This window comes from Anomalospiza imberbis, chromosome 38 (genome assembly GCF_031753505.1).
Source record: "Anomalospiza imberbis isolate Cuckoo-Finch-1a 21T00152 chromosome 38, ASM3175350v1, whole genome shotgun sequence".
Classification (NCBI taxonomy): domain Eukaryota; kingdom Metazoa; phylum Chordata; class Aves; order Passeriformes; family Viduidae; genus Anomalospiza; species Anomalospiza imberbis.
Window position 1 is genome coordinate 882,152 of NC_089718.1, and position 16,246 is coordinate 898,397.

Genomic DNA, 16,246 nt, shown 5'->3' on the forward strand with positions numbered 1-16,246 from the left:
CAAAATGGATAAGTTTGTTTGTGATGATTAACCCAATCATTGTAGTAAAAATATACTAGTCCTCCTAGAATTGTGTATAAGCATGTGTAGCCCATGTGAAAAACACATTCACTCTCGTGTGAAAATGTAAAAAGTTTAATAAAGGACAATAGGAGACAAGGACCATGGAGCAAAGGTTATTTATGGCCGGGTGCATCTTGGCACTCAGCCAAGACCACCCTGTTACCTTCAGGGATCCCCCTTAAATACCTTTTTCCTTACACCAGCCTGTTGCATATTCATAGCCCCTTATGCATATCCATCAACGAGTTTACATTTTCCAGGAGCTATTTCACATGGCCCCTCCGTGGGTCTGCCTTTTCAGAGCATGCGTGTTCCTTGGCTGGGGTTTGGCTCCTTCTCTTTATCCCTTCCAGTTCGGGCCTTGGTCCGCACTGCCTTCAGACGGTGAGTGCTGATGGTTGGCAGATCTGTACAGGTGTGCTCATCCTGTGTTCATTGGATGTTATCCCATCCAAGCAGGCATTTTAACACAGGCATACTTCTATCAGCTATTGCACTACTATGTCTAAGCTTAATTAACAACAAAATTAGAAACCATGTCTTTGTCACAAAGTAACTTTAACATCACACATATAAATTCCATTTTAATATTTGCAAAAGCCACTATTATAATATGTATCTATAACAGTCCTCTCCTGCAAGGAAAGGCTGACACAGCTCGGCTTCTTCAGCCTGGCCAAGGGACTTGGGCTTGACCCAACTGTGGCCTTCCAGTACCTGAGGGCAAGCTACAAGAAAGCTGGACAGGGACTTTGTACGAGGGCAGGCAAGGACAGCACAAGGGAGAATGGATCCAGGTGGAAAGAGAGTCGGTTTAGGTAAGGAATTCAGAAAAAAGTCTCTCCTGGAACAGGTTGCCCAGAGAAGGTGTGGCTGTCCCGTCCCTGACAGTGTTCAAGGCCAGGCTGCATGGAGCTCTAGACAAGCCGGGCTAGTACAAGGGGTCCCCAGCCACAGCAGGGGGGTTGCAGCCGTGTGATTTTTCAGATCCTTTCCAAACCAAACCTTGCCACGACTCCACAATTCTGGGATACTTCCCCTACTCATCCCCTGGCAGAAAAAGGATCTTGGCCCCAAGTTCCACATTGCAGACCATGTCTTTTGGCAGCCTGCAACTGTCTCAACAGAGGATGAAAAGAGATGACATTACTGATACGATTTCCCTTTCCTACATGAAAGTTAAATGCTCCACTCCTGTCCACACTCGATAAAGTGCCTGAAGAGGCAATTCTTCCCCATGAAATGCTTCGTCTCAGCCAAAGAAGAAAGAAGCCACAAGCCAACAGGCTTCTTTATTGCTACATTGTTTGATTTGGTTACTTCTCTAATAGGAATTACTTTGGGGTTTTATTTGTTCGTTAGTGTCTTTCGTTCCACGGCGCTCGCGGCGGCTCCTCCGTTGGGTTCGCGGAGGCAACGGAGGAACGTTCGCGAGCTCCGGCGGTTCCGCAGCAGCAGCAGCAGCAGCAGCAGCAGCAGCAGCGCTTCTCACGATCGGTTTTCCGCTCGAGTTTCCACTCGCTCCCCATCCCCTTCTCCCTCTCACACTCACTCTATTCCCGTCCCATCCCGTCCGTGTTCTGCCTCTCCCAGCCCGGCTCATGCCGCGTCCCGCAAGGCGCCGCTCGGCGGGGCCGCCCCGTGCCCGCCCCTGCCCGTCCCGCCGCGGAGCCGCCTCGGCCGGGCTCTCTCCGACCTGGCTGTGGCGCTGCTGGAAGTGCCTCTCGCTCTGGTGCTGGCGGAGCAGCGCGGTCTTTTGGCTCCGCCTGGCGCGGGCTCTGGGCCGGCCCCGGCCGAGGCCCCGGCCCCGAACCAAGCCCCTCCCGCGGTTCCGCCCGCAGCCGCCCCGCTGCCGCCCCGCGCCCGCCCCGGCCCCGACAGCGTCGCCGGCAGCTTCCCTGCTCCGAGCTCCCCCGCTGCTCGGCTCGGCCGCCGGCCCCGAGCCGCCGCAGCCCGGGGCGGCTCGGCAAGCAGCAGCGCGCCGGGCGGTCGGGTTCCCGGGGCAGAAGAGCGGGAGCGCGGTGCCGCCCGCACGGGCGGAGAAGCCTCCCCTGGAGCAGCTCTACCGGGAGGGCCCGCTGCTGGGGAGCGGCGGCTGCGGCAGCGTTTACTCCGGGACCCGGCTCGCCGACGGCGCCCCGGTAAGAGACGGGGCCGGAGCGGAGGGGGCGGCGGGCGGCGGGCGGCGGGCGGAGAGCTCAGCCCGGCGCTCGCCTTGGCTTGCAGGTGGCCATCAAGCGAGTGCGCCGCGATCGCATCTCGGAGTGGGCGCGGCTGGTGAGTGAGCGGGGCCAGCGGGAGAAGCCGGCGGGGCGTGCCGGGCGGGGCTGAGGCGAGGCCCGGCAGGGTGGCAGCCGGAACGCTGCGAGGGCAGCGAGCGGGGAGTGAGCGGGGGCCGCGCAGCGTCCCGGGCCGGGCAATGGCCAGCGGCGCTGGGGCCGGGCAGGGGGTGCCCAAGGCGCGGCGCAGCATCGCCCCCGCTGAGGGCATCGCGGTCCCCCCGCAGCACAACGGCGCCCTTGTGCCCATGGAGCTGGCGCTGCTGTGGATGGTGTCGTGCCCTGGCTTCCGCGGCGTCGTGCGGCTCCTGGACTGGTTCGAGCTGCCCGACGGCTTCGCGCTGGTCATGGAGCGTCCGCAGCGCTGTCAGGACCTCTGGGACTTCCTGGCCGAGCGGGGGTTCCTGACGGAGCCCGTGGCGCGGGGGCTGTTCCGCCAGGTGCTGGAGGCCGTGCGGCACTGCACCAGCCGCGGCGTCCTGCACCGCGACATCAAGGCCGAGAACGTCCTCGTCGACCTGGCCACGGGCGAGGCCAAGCTCATCGACTTCGGCTGCGGCACGATCCTCCAGGACACGTTCTACACCCGGATGTCAGGTGAGCCCAAAGCCGGGGCCCAGCCGGGCAGCGGAGGTTCCCCCCTTTGCTGGCAGAGGGGGAAGAGGGAGGGAGGGCAGGAGGGGGAATCCTTCTTCAGCCGGCTGCAGCCAAGTTGCTTTTCGGCGGGGCAGGGGCTGGCTGTTGTGGAACGGGAGCTGGCTGGGAGGGAGGGAGGGAGGGAGCAGCATGGGCCTGATGAGCTGTGCCCGTGTCCCATAGGAACGCCGGAGTACTGCCCACCAGAGTGGATCCTCTTTGGCTGCTACCATGGCCAGCCAGCCACCATCTGGTCCCTGGGCATCCTGCTCTATGACCTGGTCTGCGGGGACCTTCCTTTCCACACAAACGAGGACATCATCCGGGGCCAGCTCTTCTTCCCGCCCCGGGTGTCTCAAGGTGGGCATGCGCCTTCAAGGCTCGGGAGGAAGAACGGGGTTGGGAGGGGGCAGCTGGCACAGAAGCGTCCCGCTCCAGCAGCTAGTGAGGAGGTTGATCTCCTGGGTTAGCTGGAGGAGGTGGCACGTGTGCCTCTGGGCTGCTCTCCTCCGGAAGGGAGGATCGATGGGAAGCTTTTGGCTGCAGCTCCGAGCACTCCTAGTGTGGCTTGGGCACCGTGGAATGTGGGAGGGCACGGACAGGAGCCTTGTCCCACTGAGCGGCGGTTTCTGGTTTCTCTCTGCAGGGTGCCAGCACCTCATCAGGTGGTGTTTATCCATGGAGCCCGCAGACAGGCCATCACTGGAAGACCTTTTTGAGCATTCTTGGCTGCAGGAGCCCTGCCTGGCCCAGGAGACAGCAGAGATCCATCCCTCTGCTCAGTAGGATCCAGGAGCCCAGCAAGTACCAGCTGCACACGTCTCGTGGCACTCCAAGAAAACCCCGGAGCGTTTCCCTGCGGCCGCGGCCCGGAGGAGAGAGCGCAGCCGAGGAGATGCTTCCGCTGGTCCCCGGCGAGTTGTGGAGGGAGCGGCTCAGTGCTCCCCGTCCCATTGGAGAAGGGGTGGCAGTGCGGTGAAGGTGCCACAGACTGCAACAGGGGAAACATCCCCCTGCAGCTCAGTGCATCGAGATGAGCCTGCAAGCCGAGGCCACAGCTGGCGTGTTTCTTCTGGAGCACCACGTGGAGCTGGGAACACCATCCTCGAGCTGCCGCTGGCGGGGCAAAGCCGAGTGGCTTTGGCTGCGGCCCCTTCCTGGAGGACACGCTCTGCGCCCCGATGAAATCAAGATGAGTCCCCAGCCGGCGCAGGGGCGGGGGGGATGCTCGTGCTTCCAGGCATGGCAGGGCTCGGGCTGGCCACGCGCCGCAGGTTCCCCTGCTCGGTGGCCCTGGGGAATATTAATTTTTCCCCGGCCGCCAAGCTGCTTTTTGGTGGGACAGGGGACAGGTGTTGTGGAAGAGGAGCCGGCTCCTGGCCTTGCTGACAGCTTCTGCCAGCCAGCCTGGCACGGGCTGGGGCGGGGGCAGCCAGCCTGACAAAGCATCCATCCATGTGGATGGGGGCAGCAGAGGGGGACGGGTTCCGAAGCCGTGCCCCAGCTGGTCTGCTTTGCCGGCCCTCGAGGAAGGGGTGCGTTCACGGGTGGGAAAGGTGGGGTTTTTCCCCACCCATGGACAGGTTTAATTCTCGCATGGAGTGGTCAGACCCTCCTCAGGCCCGTGAAACGGTGACAGGCTTTGTAGTTTCTTCTTGTTTCCAGGTCTCATTTTGAATTGATTTCATGCATTTGTTCTTTGTTTTCCCAGGAAGATTACACCTGATGCCTGGACCGGATGGGGAAGCGCCTGCACCGTCCGTGGAGCACCTCCAGTGCCAGCGCTACCCCAGGGGCCACGGTCTGCGGGGACATCCCCTTCAAGAAGGACGAGGACCTTGTGTGGGATCGGCTCCTCTCCTGGCAGCAGGTCTCCAGAGGTGGGCACGTGGCTCCACAGCTGAGCTGGCAGAAGGGCTTCGGGCAGCGGGCACACGGGCATCCCACCCTGGCAGCTGCTGAGGAGGCTGCTGTGCTGTGCTAAAGCGGAGGAGGTGGAACGTGGCCTGCCACGCTGCCCTTCTCTCCAAACAGAGAATGGCTCGGGAGGTTTGGGCTCTGAGCACAGCCAGCAGCCTGGCCCGGGCCCAGGCCATGGTGGGACAGGGGGACAGGAGCCTTCTGTGACTGACCATGGCTCTCTGGTTTCTCTCCGCAGGCTGCCAGCACCTCATGCCAGGCTCGGCCTGCCAGTCTGGGAGGGCTGGACGGCGGCGGGTGTTCATTTGCTGTCAAAAATAAATTGTTATATTTTTTTGTCATCGTCGTGATCAGAGCATTTCTTTCATCCTTTTCCAAGGTTTTGGCCTCCCTTCCTCCAGGCTAATCTTTTTGTGTCCTTCCTCAGCCACTTGATGGCATTTGGCAGGGGGGGTTAAGCAATGGGAAAAGTTCAACAACAGCTCCTGGTGCCAGCTGCAGCAGCCCCTTCAAGAGCCCTGAGCTACCAGCGTGGTCCACGTCTGCCTTGCAAAAGGGAGTGGTTTGCAGCCATGGGGTTGTCGCTCTGCTGCAAAAGCTGGGAGGAAATCAGAAGTGGCAAAATGCCAATTTGGCTCAATCCCTGCCCAGGTTCTTCATCTTTTCCCTCTGCTCAGTGATATGCTGGCAGGGCTGGACTCCAGTGAGGTTCAAGCTCTTGGTGCTCCCTGGCATCAAGGGGATCAAGTCAACTCTTGTATGCAGTGACTGCAATAGAGCTCCTGAAGGAAAAAAGGGAATGTCGTGAGGTGGGGCCTCCTTCTTGTCTCCTTTGTCTCCTTTGTCTGCCCAGGAGCCCCTTGGAAAGGGAAATGCCCACACGGGTTTATCTGACTCCTTCCCAGCCAGCCTTTCCCTCACTCCTGGGTCTCATTTGCTCCGCAGGCTTCACCAGCTCGCTCAGCTCGGAGGAGCTCTCAGAGGAGAAAACGCTGCCTGGCATGGGGCTGTCTGATCCCTGTCTCATCTGGATTCCATTTGCCTCGCTCCCTCCCCCATCCAAGAGAGCCAAGGATGCCCCGCAGCCCCACGGTCCTGCAGCAGGTGCTGGGCACGTTCCCTCCCGCGCTCCTTGGTGGCCCTGGGGAGGCTCCAGAGCCCTCCCTGTGTGCGGGACAGCTGCTGCAGCACCGCTGCGCCTGCGTGCGAGCAGCGCCTGAGGAGCAGCTGCGCAAGTTCCGAGTCTGAAGCGGAATCCTCGGCGCACACAAATGACAACTGGCATCTCAGGGGCTGCCAGGAGAAGCTAAATCCATCTGCTCGCTGCCCTTTCCAGCCACAGCCACGCCGAGGCAATTGGAAGAATTGCCCCTGCCCAGGGAGCTCGCAGGTAGAAGAGAGGAGCAAAAGCCACGTGTTTCTGAGGCGCTAGCTGCCCGTGCCTCAGGTTTTCCTTCCAATTTCTATGAGGTTTTGACTATTTTTACCATTTCAACACTTTTTGTGCATCCCTGTGAGTGAGTAAGCAGCACAAAGCCTCTCCCTCAAAGCCTTGAGGCAGTGCCAAAGCAGAACTTGTTCATGCTCTTTTCTCCTGGTGATTTCATAATCCTGTCCAGACTCTGATAGCAAAGCCGTGCTGTGGACAAAAGATTGACCTTGGACTCCTAGGGCACTTTCTGGGCGGGTGTTTTAACCTGCTTTTCCACGGCCTTGGGCTGAGCACGGTGAGGCCTGGGGCCCTCCAGACGGCCCCAGGGAGCCCCCGGGGCAGCGGCGAGGGGCGGCACCGAGGGGTCGGCACAGGGTGCATTTCCCCCGAGCGGGCGGGCGGGGAAAGGCGCCCTGGGGAGAAGGGCAGGCACAAGGGCCCCGGCTCTCTGCCGTGCGGGCGGCCGATCGCCAAGTGCTGCTCCCGGAGCCGCAGTCAGGGCCGTGTCTCCTCCCCGCTGCTGACGCTGCGCCTGCAGTGCTGCGTCCGCCTCTGCCGGGCTCCCCAGCACGGACGGCAAGGACGTGGACACGCTGCAGCAGCTGCCCAGGAGGGACACCGAGATGATGCGAGGGCTGCAGCTCCTCTCCTGCAAGGAAAGGCTGACACAGCTCGGCTTCTTCAGCCTGGCCAAGGGACTTGGGCTTGAAACAACTGTGGCCTTCCAGTACCTGAGGGCAAGCTACAAGAAAGCTGGACAGGGACTTTGTACGAGGGCAGGCAAGGACAGCACAAGGGAGAATGGATCCAGGTGGAAAGTGAGTCGGTTTTGGGGAGGGATTCAGAAAAAAGACTTCCCTGGAACAGGAGAGAGCAGGTGTGGATTTGAGAAGTGCCCAGAGAAGGTGTGGATTTCGAGAAGAGGAAATCAGGAGAAGAGTGAGAGGGAGAGAGAGATCCACAGCTGGCCTTGGATCCAGCACCATCTCAGCTGCTGTGAGCTCTGGGGCCGTGGGCCGTGTCATTGTTTTCATATCCAAAACTCACTCAGTAACGGCCTCCCCCTCCCTTCATCATCCCCAAACTTTGCCTGTCTCATTCCAGTCCCCACCCCACTTCCCCAGTCCCAACCCCAACCCATCCCACCCCTGCTGGACATCAACACCCCCTTCCCAAGCTGGATTTCCCCCATTTCACACTGCCCAAATGCCATCCCACCCATCCTGCCCCACCCAATGCCCATCTCACCCCTCCTGGTTTGCATCTCACTTCACCCAATCCCCTTCCAACCCCATTCCACCCTGAGGGGATGTGGAATCCAGTAATTTTGGGGTGGGATTGAGTAGTTTTCAGTGGCATTGAGTGGTTTGAGGTGACAGATCAAACCCTCTCATCGCTTTGAATGCCAAGAAAGGGAGACAACTACACCAAATAGTCCCAAAACCCCCAAAGCCTCCCAAGAATCTCCCTGAATCCCACGTTCCCATGAAACACCAGTAAAAACTGAGGCTTTAATGCTTTTGATGAACTCATTGACTTTTACCCTAATTTTGCCTGTTTCAAAGGGATGAAGATGGATCAAAGGAAAATTAGGGCCAAACCAAAAGGACAAGCAGCCAGGTGTCTTCCCGACACAGATCACAGGGAATGTGGGTCACCAGGGCTCTGGTGGGTCCTCCAGTGGGGGGATGAAGCTGGAGCAGTGCACGAAGCTCTTCCTGCAGTCGGGCCATTTGCAGGGCTCCCCTTACCGGTGCCTCTGTTGGTGTTGGGTCAAGTCAGAGCTCCTGGAGAAGCTCTTTCCCACACTGGGGACACTCGTAGGGCCTCTCCTGAGTGTGGATCCTCTGGTGGCAGATCAGGCTGGAGCTCTGGGTGAAGCTCATCCCACATTCCCCACACTCACAGGGCCTCTCCCTGGTGTGGATGCGCTGGTGGGTGATGAGGTTGGAGTTGTGCTTGAAGCCCTTCCTGCAGTCGGGGGCAGCGGAAGGGCCTCTCCTCCGTGTGAATCCGCTGGTGCCTGAGGAGAGTGGAGCCGGTCTGAAACCTCTCCCCACACTGGGGACACTCGCAGGGCCTCTCCCCAGGGTGGTTGCGTTGGTGGACGATGAGTTGGGAGCTGCAGCTTGGAGACCCTTCCCACACTCCCCACACTCGCAGGGCCTTTCCCTGGTGGGGATCATCTGGTGCTGGATCAGGTGGGAGCTCTGCCTGAAGCTCTTCCCGTGCTTCCGGAGCGGGGCTGTCCTGCAGCCAGGGGCCGTGCTGGGCTGGGAGATGGAGCAGGAGAGAGGGGGAAAGGGGCACTGACTTCCTCCTCACCTGCTTGGCTGTCATGGGACGTCTTCCTCTTCATCGCAGCCTCCTCCTCCATGCAACCAAGGGCTGGGAATGGGAAATCCTGCTTTGGGAAAAAACAAGGGATGAGCATAGTGAGTTTGAAGGTCCCTCTGCCCAAGTCCATCTCTAGAAGTCCCCCGCCCAACTGGGCCTCCATAAAAACCTCCCAAGCACCAAGATTCAGCCCTGAAAAAGCCTCCCAGGAGTTCCCTGTCCCTGCTCCCTCCCCTTTGGTGTTCGGGGCTCCCCCCTGTCCCAGCTGCTGGGGTCACGCTTGGACTGGGGCTCCCTGTCTACTCAATCTCCACCCTCCCCAGGAGTCCCAGGAATATGAAAAGTTTCCCCCCTTTTCCATCTCCCCATTTAGCGATGGAGGAGTTTGGGGCTCCCGGGACCCCAGTTGCCTCCAGCTAGATCAACCCAGTCAGTCCCCAGTATGATGCCATTGGCTCCCCGTGTGCTCCCAGTTGCTGCCACTCACCCCCTAGTATGGGGGATGGTGTGCAGGCTGTGTTCCCAGTCACTCTCAGACACTCCCAGTATGTGTCCAGTGCCTCCCACTATGACCTCAGTATGATCCCAGTATGATCCCAGTAGAGCCCAGTCCCTGCCAGTGCTGCCACTCCAGGCATCCCCCAGCCCTCTGTGCGTTCCCCCCCTCCCGGATGTCTCCAGAGGAGCCCCAAGGGCTGGCAGTGCCCAGGCAGGGTCCCCAGCAAGGCCCAGTTTGGATGTGCAGCCCCCAGTTTTCCCAGTTTGCCTCTCCTTTTGCCCGGGCCGGGTTCCCCCCTGGAACAGCGGGTGGGAGCAGCCGAGAGCCCCGCGCTGCCCATCCCGACCTGTCCCGGCTCCATCCCCGCTGCTGCCGCGGGCTGCCAGGGCTGCGGGAACGGGGCACCGAGGGTGTCGCTGCTCCTGGGGGAGGAGGAGGAGGAGGGAAGGGCAGGGATGAAGGAGGAGAAGGAGGTGGGCTTAGGGAGGAGGAGAAAGGGGGGGTGGAAATAGGAGGAGGAGGAGGGCGGATGGAAGAGGAGGGATGGAAGGGGAGGGATGGAAGAGGAGAAGGAGGTGGGGTTAGGGAGGAGGAGGAGGAGCGGGGATGGAAGAGGAGGAACGGCAGGAAGAGGAAGAGGAGGGACAAAGGCGGATCAAGGACAGCAGCAGGAAGCACACGTTCGAGCCCTCCCTGAACTCGCAGCCCCCACCTGTGGGATCATCGCCCCCCATCCCGCAGGTGCCCGGGGAGGGGAAGCTCGGCCCAGATATCCTGGGGGGTCCCTGGGTCGGGTTTTTTGGGGGGATGTTTGGAGAATGAAGAACTGCAAAGCCGAGCGGAAAAGGCCCCTTGGGGGGACATTGGGGGTCCCGGTGGCGGCTGCCGGCAGAGGCAGCCTGGAGGAGCAGAGCCCTGTGTCCCCCAGGAGCCCAAAGTGGGGAGCCCAGCGAGGGGGGAGCGCCGCCATCGGCGGGACCCTCAAGAGCCTGGAGAGGGCCAGGGGGGACTCCTTGGAGCCCCTGCAGCCCCAAGCAGAGAGGAAGGGGAGAAGGGAGCCCGGGAGCCCAAAAAGCCCCGGCAGCCCTAAATGGGGAGAGCCAAGAGGGGGGAGCTTTTGGGATTGCTGGGACTGCCAGCAGCCTGGGGAGGGCAGGCAGCGAGGAGAAGGGGGACCCCCAATCCAAGCGTGACCCCCAGCAGCTGGGACAGGGGGGAGCCCCGAACAGCAAAGGGGAGGGAGCAGGGACGGGGAACTCCTGGGAGGCTTTTTCAGGGCTGAATCTTGGTGTTTGGGAGGTTTCAGTGGAGCCCAGGTGGCCAGGGACTTCTAGAGATGGAGTCAGGCAGAGGAACCTTCAAACTCACTGTGCTCATCCTTTGTTTTCCCCAAACCAGGATTTCCCATTCCCAGCCCCTGGGAGGCTGTGAGGAAGAGGAAGACCCTGTCCTTGTCCTTCCTCCCCCAGAGCAGGAACTGAGGATGGAGAGCAGGGATGACAAATCCCTGCAGCAGAACCTCGTGGAAGAGGCCGTTTTGAGCGGCTCCAGAGTGCAGGAACCCAACGGGGAGGAAAAGCCCTGGAGATGCTGCACGAGGAGGGGCTGTAAACGCAGATCGCAGGGATCTGAGGAGGAAAGACCCACCTTGGGCCGGGGAGATGGCCGGAGATTGAGCCAGAGCTCGGAGCTGGTGATCCACGAGCAGCTCCAGGATGGGGAGAAGCCCCACAAGTGCTCGGAATTTCGGAAGACCTTCAGATGGAGCTCCCAGCTGATCCAGCACCAGAGGACCCACACTAGGGAGAGGCCCTACGAGTGTGATCAATGCAGGAAGAGGTTTCAGACCAGCTCCCATCTCCTCGAGCACCAGCGCACGCACACAGAGGAGAGGCCCTTCCGCTGCCCCGACTGCGGGCATGGCTTCAGGCACAACAGCAGTCTTGTCATGCACTGGCGCATCCACACTGGGGAGAGGCCCCACGAGTGCAGGGAGTGTGGGAAGAGCTTCAGGAGGAGCTGCGACCTGATCAGGCACCAGAACATCCACACTGGGGAACGGCCCTACGAGTGTGGGGAGTGTGGGAAGAGCTTCAGGCAGCGTGCTGCCCTGAGCAGGCACCAAAAGATCCACACTGGGGAGAGGCCCTATGAGTGTTCCAAATGTGGGAAGGGATTTGGGATCAGCTCCCATCTCCTCCGGCACTATCTGGTTCACACGGAGGAGAGGCCCTTCTGCTGCCCCGACTGCGGGAAGGGATTCAAGTACAACTCCACCCTCATCACTCACCGGCGCATCCACACCAGGGAGAGGCCCTACGAGTGTCCCCAGTGTGGGAAGAGCTTCTCCAGCAGCTCTCCCTTGACCAGACACCAACGGAGGCACCGGTAAGGGAAGCCCTGCGAGTGCCCTGAGTGCGGGAAGAGCTTCGTGCGTTGCTCCGGCTCCATCCCCACCGCAGGAACCACGCTGGGCACAGCCCTGGTGACCCACATTCCTGTGATCCATGATGGGAACACACCTGGCTGCTTCTCCTTTTGGTTTGGCCTTAATTTTCTTGGGATTCATCTTCATCCCTTGAAAGCAGCTAAAACAGGGGTGAAAAGAAAGAAATTTATCAAAAATGTCAAAAGTCTCACCATTTCATATGGTTTTGAGGGGGAATTTAGGATTTGGAGACATATTCTGGAGGATTTGTGCATTCTGGGGTGATTTTGGGCAATGTTCTTCTCATCTTTGCACTCCAAATGTCAAGAGGGATCAATCTGTCACTTCAAAACCACTCAAATCCCACCGGAAACAACTGAATTTTGTCCCATAAGGGCTCAATCCCACCTCACAATGGTTTGTTCCCACCTCAAAAAAACTCTGTCCTGCACCAAACTCACTCGATTCCACAGCTGCCAGGGTGTGATGGGGTTGGAAGGAGATCGGGAGAAGTGGGATCCAAATTTGGAGTGGTGGGATTGGGATTGTGTGAGGCTGGGTGGATGGGATGTATTTGATAGCAAATAAAACTTTCAGAGTTACTGATTTCTGTCCCATTCATTTTCAGTCAGTTGCTGTTCTGTTTTTCAGACTGCCACCTTCTCAGCTGATTGTGTTTGTGTCCTCCTCTCTCTCCTGCCTTTCTTTGCCTGCTCTGTTTCTCTCTCCGTGTCTCCCTTGAGCAGGGCAGCTGCCACCAAAGACCCTGCCCTGATTTAATTCCCGGTGCAGGAGCTGCAACAACCATGGGTGAAGTTAGGAAGGCTGGCAGTGAAATGTCACTGTAAGGATTGGGATCGTATGGACTGGGGTTGTAGAGCCTGAGATCCCATGGACTGGGATTTCACAGACTGGGACCATATGGATTAGGACTATAGACTGGGGCCATCCAAACTAGGCCCATATGGACCAGGATGGCTGTACCAGAATGATGTGAACCAAGGCGGTCCTGCCCTGCCCAGGGGTCCCTCCCAGTTCCACCCAGGGATGCAGCCAAAACTCCCGGAGGGAACGCAGAGGTCCCAGAGGGATCCCAGTGCCAATCGCATTTCCAGTCCCGTTTGCAATCCTGGTGCCGGTCCCAGAGAGATCCCAGTGCTGATACCGCTTCTGGTGCCAGCCTCAGTGTCCGTCTTGGTCCTTGAGCACTCCCGGTGCTGATTCCAGTCCTGGTGTCACTCTTGATCCCAGGGCAGTGCCGGGTCCCAGTCTGGGCCCCGGAGCGGTGCCAGTCCCTGTCTCAGTCTGGGCCCTGGAGCGGTGCCAGTCCCTGTCTCAGTCTCGGTCCCGGAGCGGTGCCAGTCCCTGTCTCAGTCTGGGCCCCGGAGCGTGCCGTTCTCGGTGCCAGTGCTGGTGCCGGTTTCAGTGCTGGTCTCAGTCTTGGTCTCGGAGTGGTTCTGGACCTAGTGCTGCTACTGGTGCTGGTCTTGGTCCCAGAGTGCTTCCAGTGCCAATCTCAGTCTCGGTCCTGGTCCCAGAGCACTGCCAGTCTCGGTGCTGGTTCCGGTCTCGGTCTCAGTCCTGGAGGGCTCCTGGTCTCGGTCCTGGTCCCGGTCCCAGAGCAGTCCCAGTGCAGGTGCCAGGTTCCAGTCTCCATCCCAATCCCAGTCCTGGAGCACTGCCGGTGCCAGTCCCAGTTCCGAAGCGCTCCTGGTGCTGGTCCCAGTGTCAGTCTTGGTCCCCAGTGCCAGTTCTGGTGCGGTTTTGGTCTGGTTCTCGGTCCTAGTCCTGGTGCCGGTCCCTGTAGTGGAGCTGATCTCAGTTCCAGGGTCGGTCTCAGTCTTGCTGCTGGTGCTGGTTCTGCTGCTGGCTTTGGTCTCGATCCTGGAGAATTTAAGCCCATTTGAGTGATTTTAGGCCAAACTGGGCAGGTTTAGGGTGGCTTTCAGATGCCTTGGAGTGATTTCAAGCCTTTTAGGGTGGATTTTAGGCCCCTTTGGCTGATTTTAGGCCAAATCTGGTTGGTTTTAGGGTGGATTTTAGATCCCTTTGGATGATTTGAGGCCCATTTGGGTGGAGTTTGGGCCCAATTGGGTGATTTTAGGATAAAATGGGCAGGGTGGATTTTAGATGCCTTTGGCTGATTTCAGGCCAAATCTGTTGGGGTTTAGGCCATTTGGGTGATTTTAGGATAAACTGGGCAGGGTGGATTTTAGATGCCTTTGGCTGATTTCAGGCCAAATTTGTTGGGGTTTAGGCCCATTTGGGTGATTTTAGGATAAAGTGGGCAGTTGTAGGGTGGATTTTAGACCTCTTTGGATGATTTTAGGCCCATATGGGTGGATGTGAGGTCTCTTTGGGTAATTTTAGATCAAACCAAGCCCTTTCACAGTGATTTTGGGTCCCTTTGTGTTATAGATGGATAATGAGGTGATTTGCTCTCACAATGAAGGGATGAATACTGTGTGAATACTAAGAGAAGCTTTATTGATGTATAATTATGTTGCTGTAGTCTGTTGTTTCGATGCCCTCTGTTCTCCCCACAGTCCCTTTCCCCCGTACTGTTACCGTCAGACAGCCCGAGTCATCCAGCACAGGCACAAAGAAGGCGTGCACAAAAACTTGTTCCTAGGGGGAGGGGGTGTGGCATGACGGCACCTGACCCTCCAATCGAGTCGCAGGAAAGCAGACTCCACCAATGAACAGCAGAGAAGAGTTGACTGACAGCCTGTGGGAGGGGCCAGGGTCGGCTGAGGCAACCCCCGGGTATAAAAGGCGAAGCTTCCATCTTGAAGACGAGCCAGCCACGTGGTCGGCAGCCACGGGGGAAGCTCCCAGGCCTGTTTGTCCTTATTTAGTCCTTTTGTTGTAATTTTTGTTAAGGTTGAATAAGCCTTTTAACAATTTTAACGTGAGCGGTCATTTCTCACAGTAACCAAGGGTTCCTTTACTGGAGTTTGGTGCACAGGAGAAACACCAACTGTATCTTCTCAAGAGGTCAAAATGACACAAAATTTTACTGGCAAAATACTGAACATCAAGAAACTTTGGAAAAAGATTTAATAAAATGTCCAAGTCGACATAAAACACTTACCATAGCAGTAACGTCATTACCTCAGCCCATTACACCTGGAAACCTTGAAGCACTGAAGTTGTTGAGGTACCAAAGATGTTCCATATCAAGAGCATTAGAAGGAGAAGACAGAGAGGCAGGAAGACAGAAGCTCCACAGAAAGAAATGCATATGGCTACCAACTGCTGGGGTTCCAGTGTGGGTGAGACACAAACCCCAGGAGAAGGCAGGGTACGGACCGTAGCCTGAGCACGTGCTCCGTGTTTTAAGCCCCTGAGCCTTTGTGGGCCTCCCTCCAAGTGGGACTTTGATGGCTCGGGCAATCAGAGCCTGGGTAACTCTGCCTGCTGTGGGACTGATTGACAGCTCATCCCGAGGTGTCTCAGGACATCGATCTCATCCAGCCTCTGACAACGACCATGGTGACCCTATGAAACCTCATGGAGCCATGGGTGAGTTGTGACACTGCGGCCCAAGGACACCATGGTGACACTGGGGAACCTCATGGAGCCGTGGGTGAGTTGTGACACTGCGGCCCAAGGACACCATGGTGACACTGGGGAACCTCATGGAGCCGTGGGTGAGTTGTGACAATGCAGAACCAAGGAGCCTTTGTGACACATCAAGGCCCTGTTGGAACAAAGAAACCATTGCTGACAGTCCAGAAACTCATGGAACCAAGGGGCCATTGGGACAATGCAGATCCGAGGACACCATGGTGACACTATGGAACCTCATGGAAGCAAAGAGGCCATTGTGACACTCTGGTACCTCACAGAATCAGGGGGACCATTGTGAAACTCAGGACCCCTATGGAACCAAGGGTCAAGGATGAAGCTGTGGGGCCCGTGGAACCAAGGAGCCATTGTGACACAGCGGGGCCGCAGGGAGCCAAGGGGCCATGGTGACATTGCAAGGCCTCAGGGAAGCCAGGGGCCATTGTGACACTGCAGAAGAAAGGAGAACATTGTGACACTACAGGGACTCGTGGAATCATGGAGAACATTGGGACACTGTGGGACCAAGGGGACAGGGAACAGGTGAGGCTGGTTTTGGCCTCCCGGGGGCTGCTGGACAGGTCTGGCTGACCTTGGCATGTCGAGGGCTGCTTCTCATGTGCCCCTGAAGCCCTGGGGCTCTGGGCTTTCCTTCCTATGGGAGAGAACTGTCCTGCTCCTCCAGGGGCCTATGGCCAAAACTGGGATTCCTTCTCCAAATTTCCTTAAGTGCAAAGATTGTTCCCAGATGAAATCTGCCAGGAGACACAGATCTGGCTGCCTTGGCTACCTGGGGGCCACCTCTCATCTGCCTTTGAGACACTGGGACCACGTGCTTTTCTTTCTTATGGGAAAACCATCCATCTCAACTAGGCACCCATGGCCAAAACTGGGCAACTGCCTCCAGAATTCCCTATATCCAAGGATAGTTCCCAGACAAAAGCTGCCAGGACTGATAAGCCTTGGCTTCCGGAGGGCTGTCACTCATGTGCCTCTGAAACACTGGGGCTCTGTGCTTTCCTTCCTAATAAAAAGAACTCTTCTTCCTGTCCAGGCACCCACAGCCAGGTATGAGATTGCAC

The 16,246-nt window shown here is 58.2% G+C and overlaps 2 protein-coding genes across 2 annotated transcripts; both read left to right on the plus strand.

The window, feature by feature from the left end:
• The first annotated feature begins 2,482 nt into the window (after positions 1-2,482).
• LOC137464186 (serine/threonine-protein kinase pim-1-like) lies at positions 2,483-3,957 on the plus strand. Its single transcript, XM_068175503.1, is given in 4 exon segments — positions 2,483-2,939; positions 3,162-3,338; positions 3,625-3,749; positions 3,751-3,957. Coding segments are annotated over 4 exon segments (966 nt in total).
• Positions 3,958-10,638: 6,681 nt separating this feature from the next.
• On the plus strand, positions 10,639-11,659 carry LOC137464190 (zinc finger protein 3-like). The gene has a single exon (XM_068175507.1). It carries the CDS (start codon positions 10,650-10,652, stop codon positions 11,556-11,558), a length of 909 nt encoding a protein of 302 aa, XP_068031608.1. The 5' UTR covers positions 10,639-10,649; the 3' UTR covers positions 11,559-11,659.
• The last annotated feature ends 4,587 nt before the right edge of the window (positions 11,660-16,246 follow it).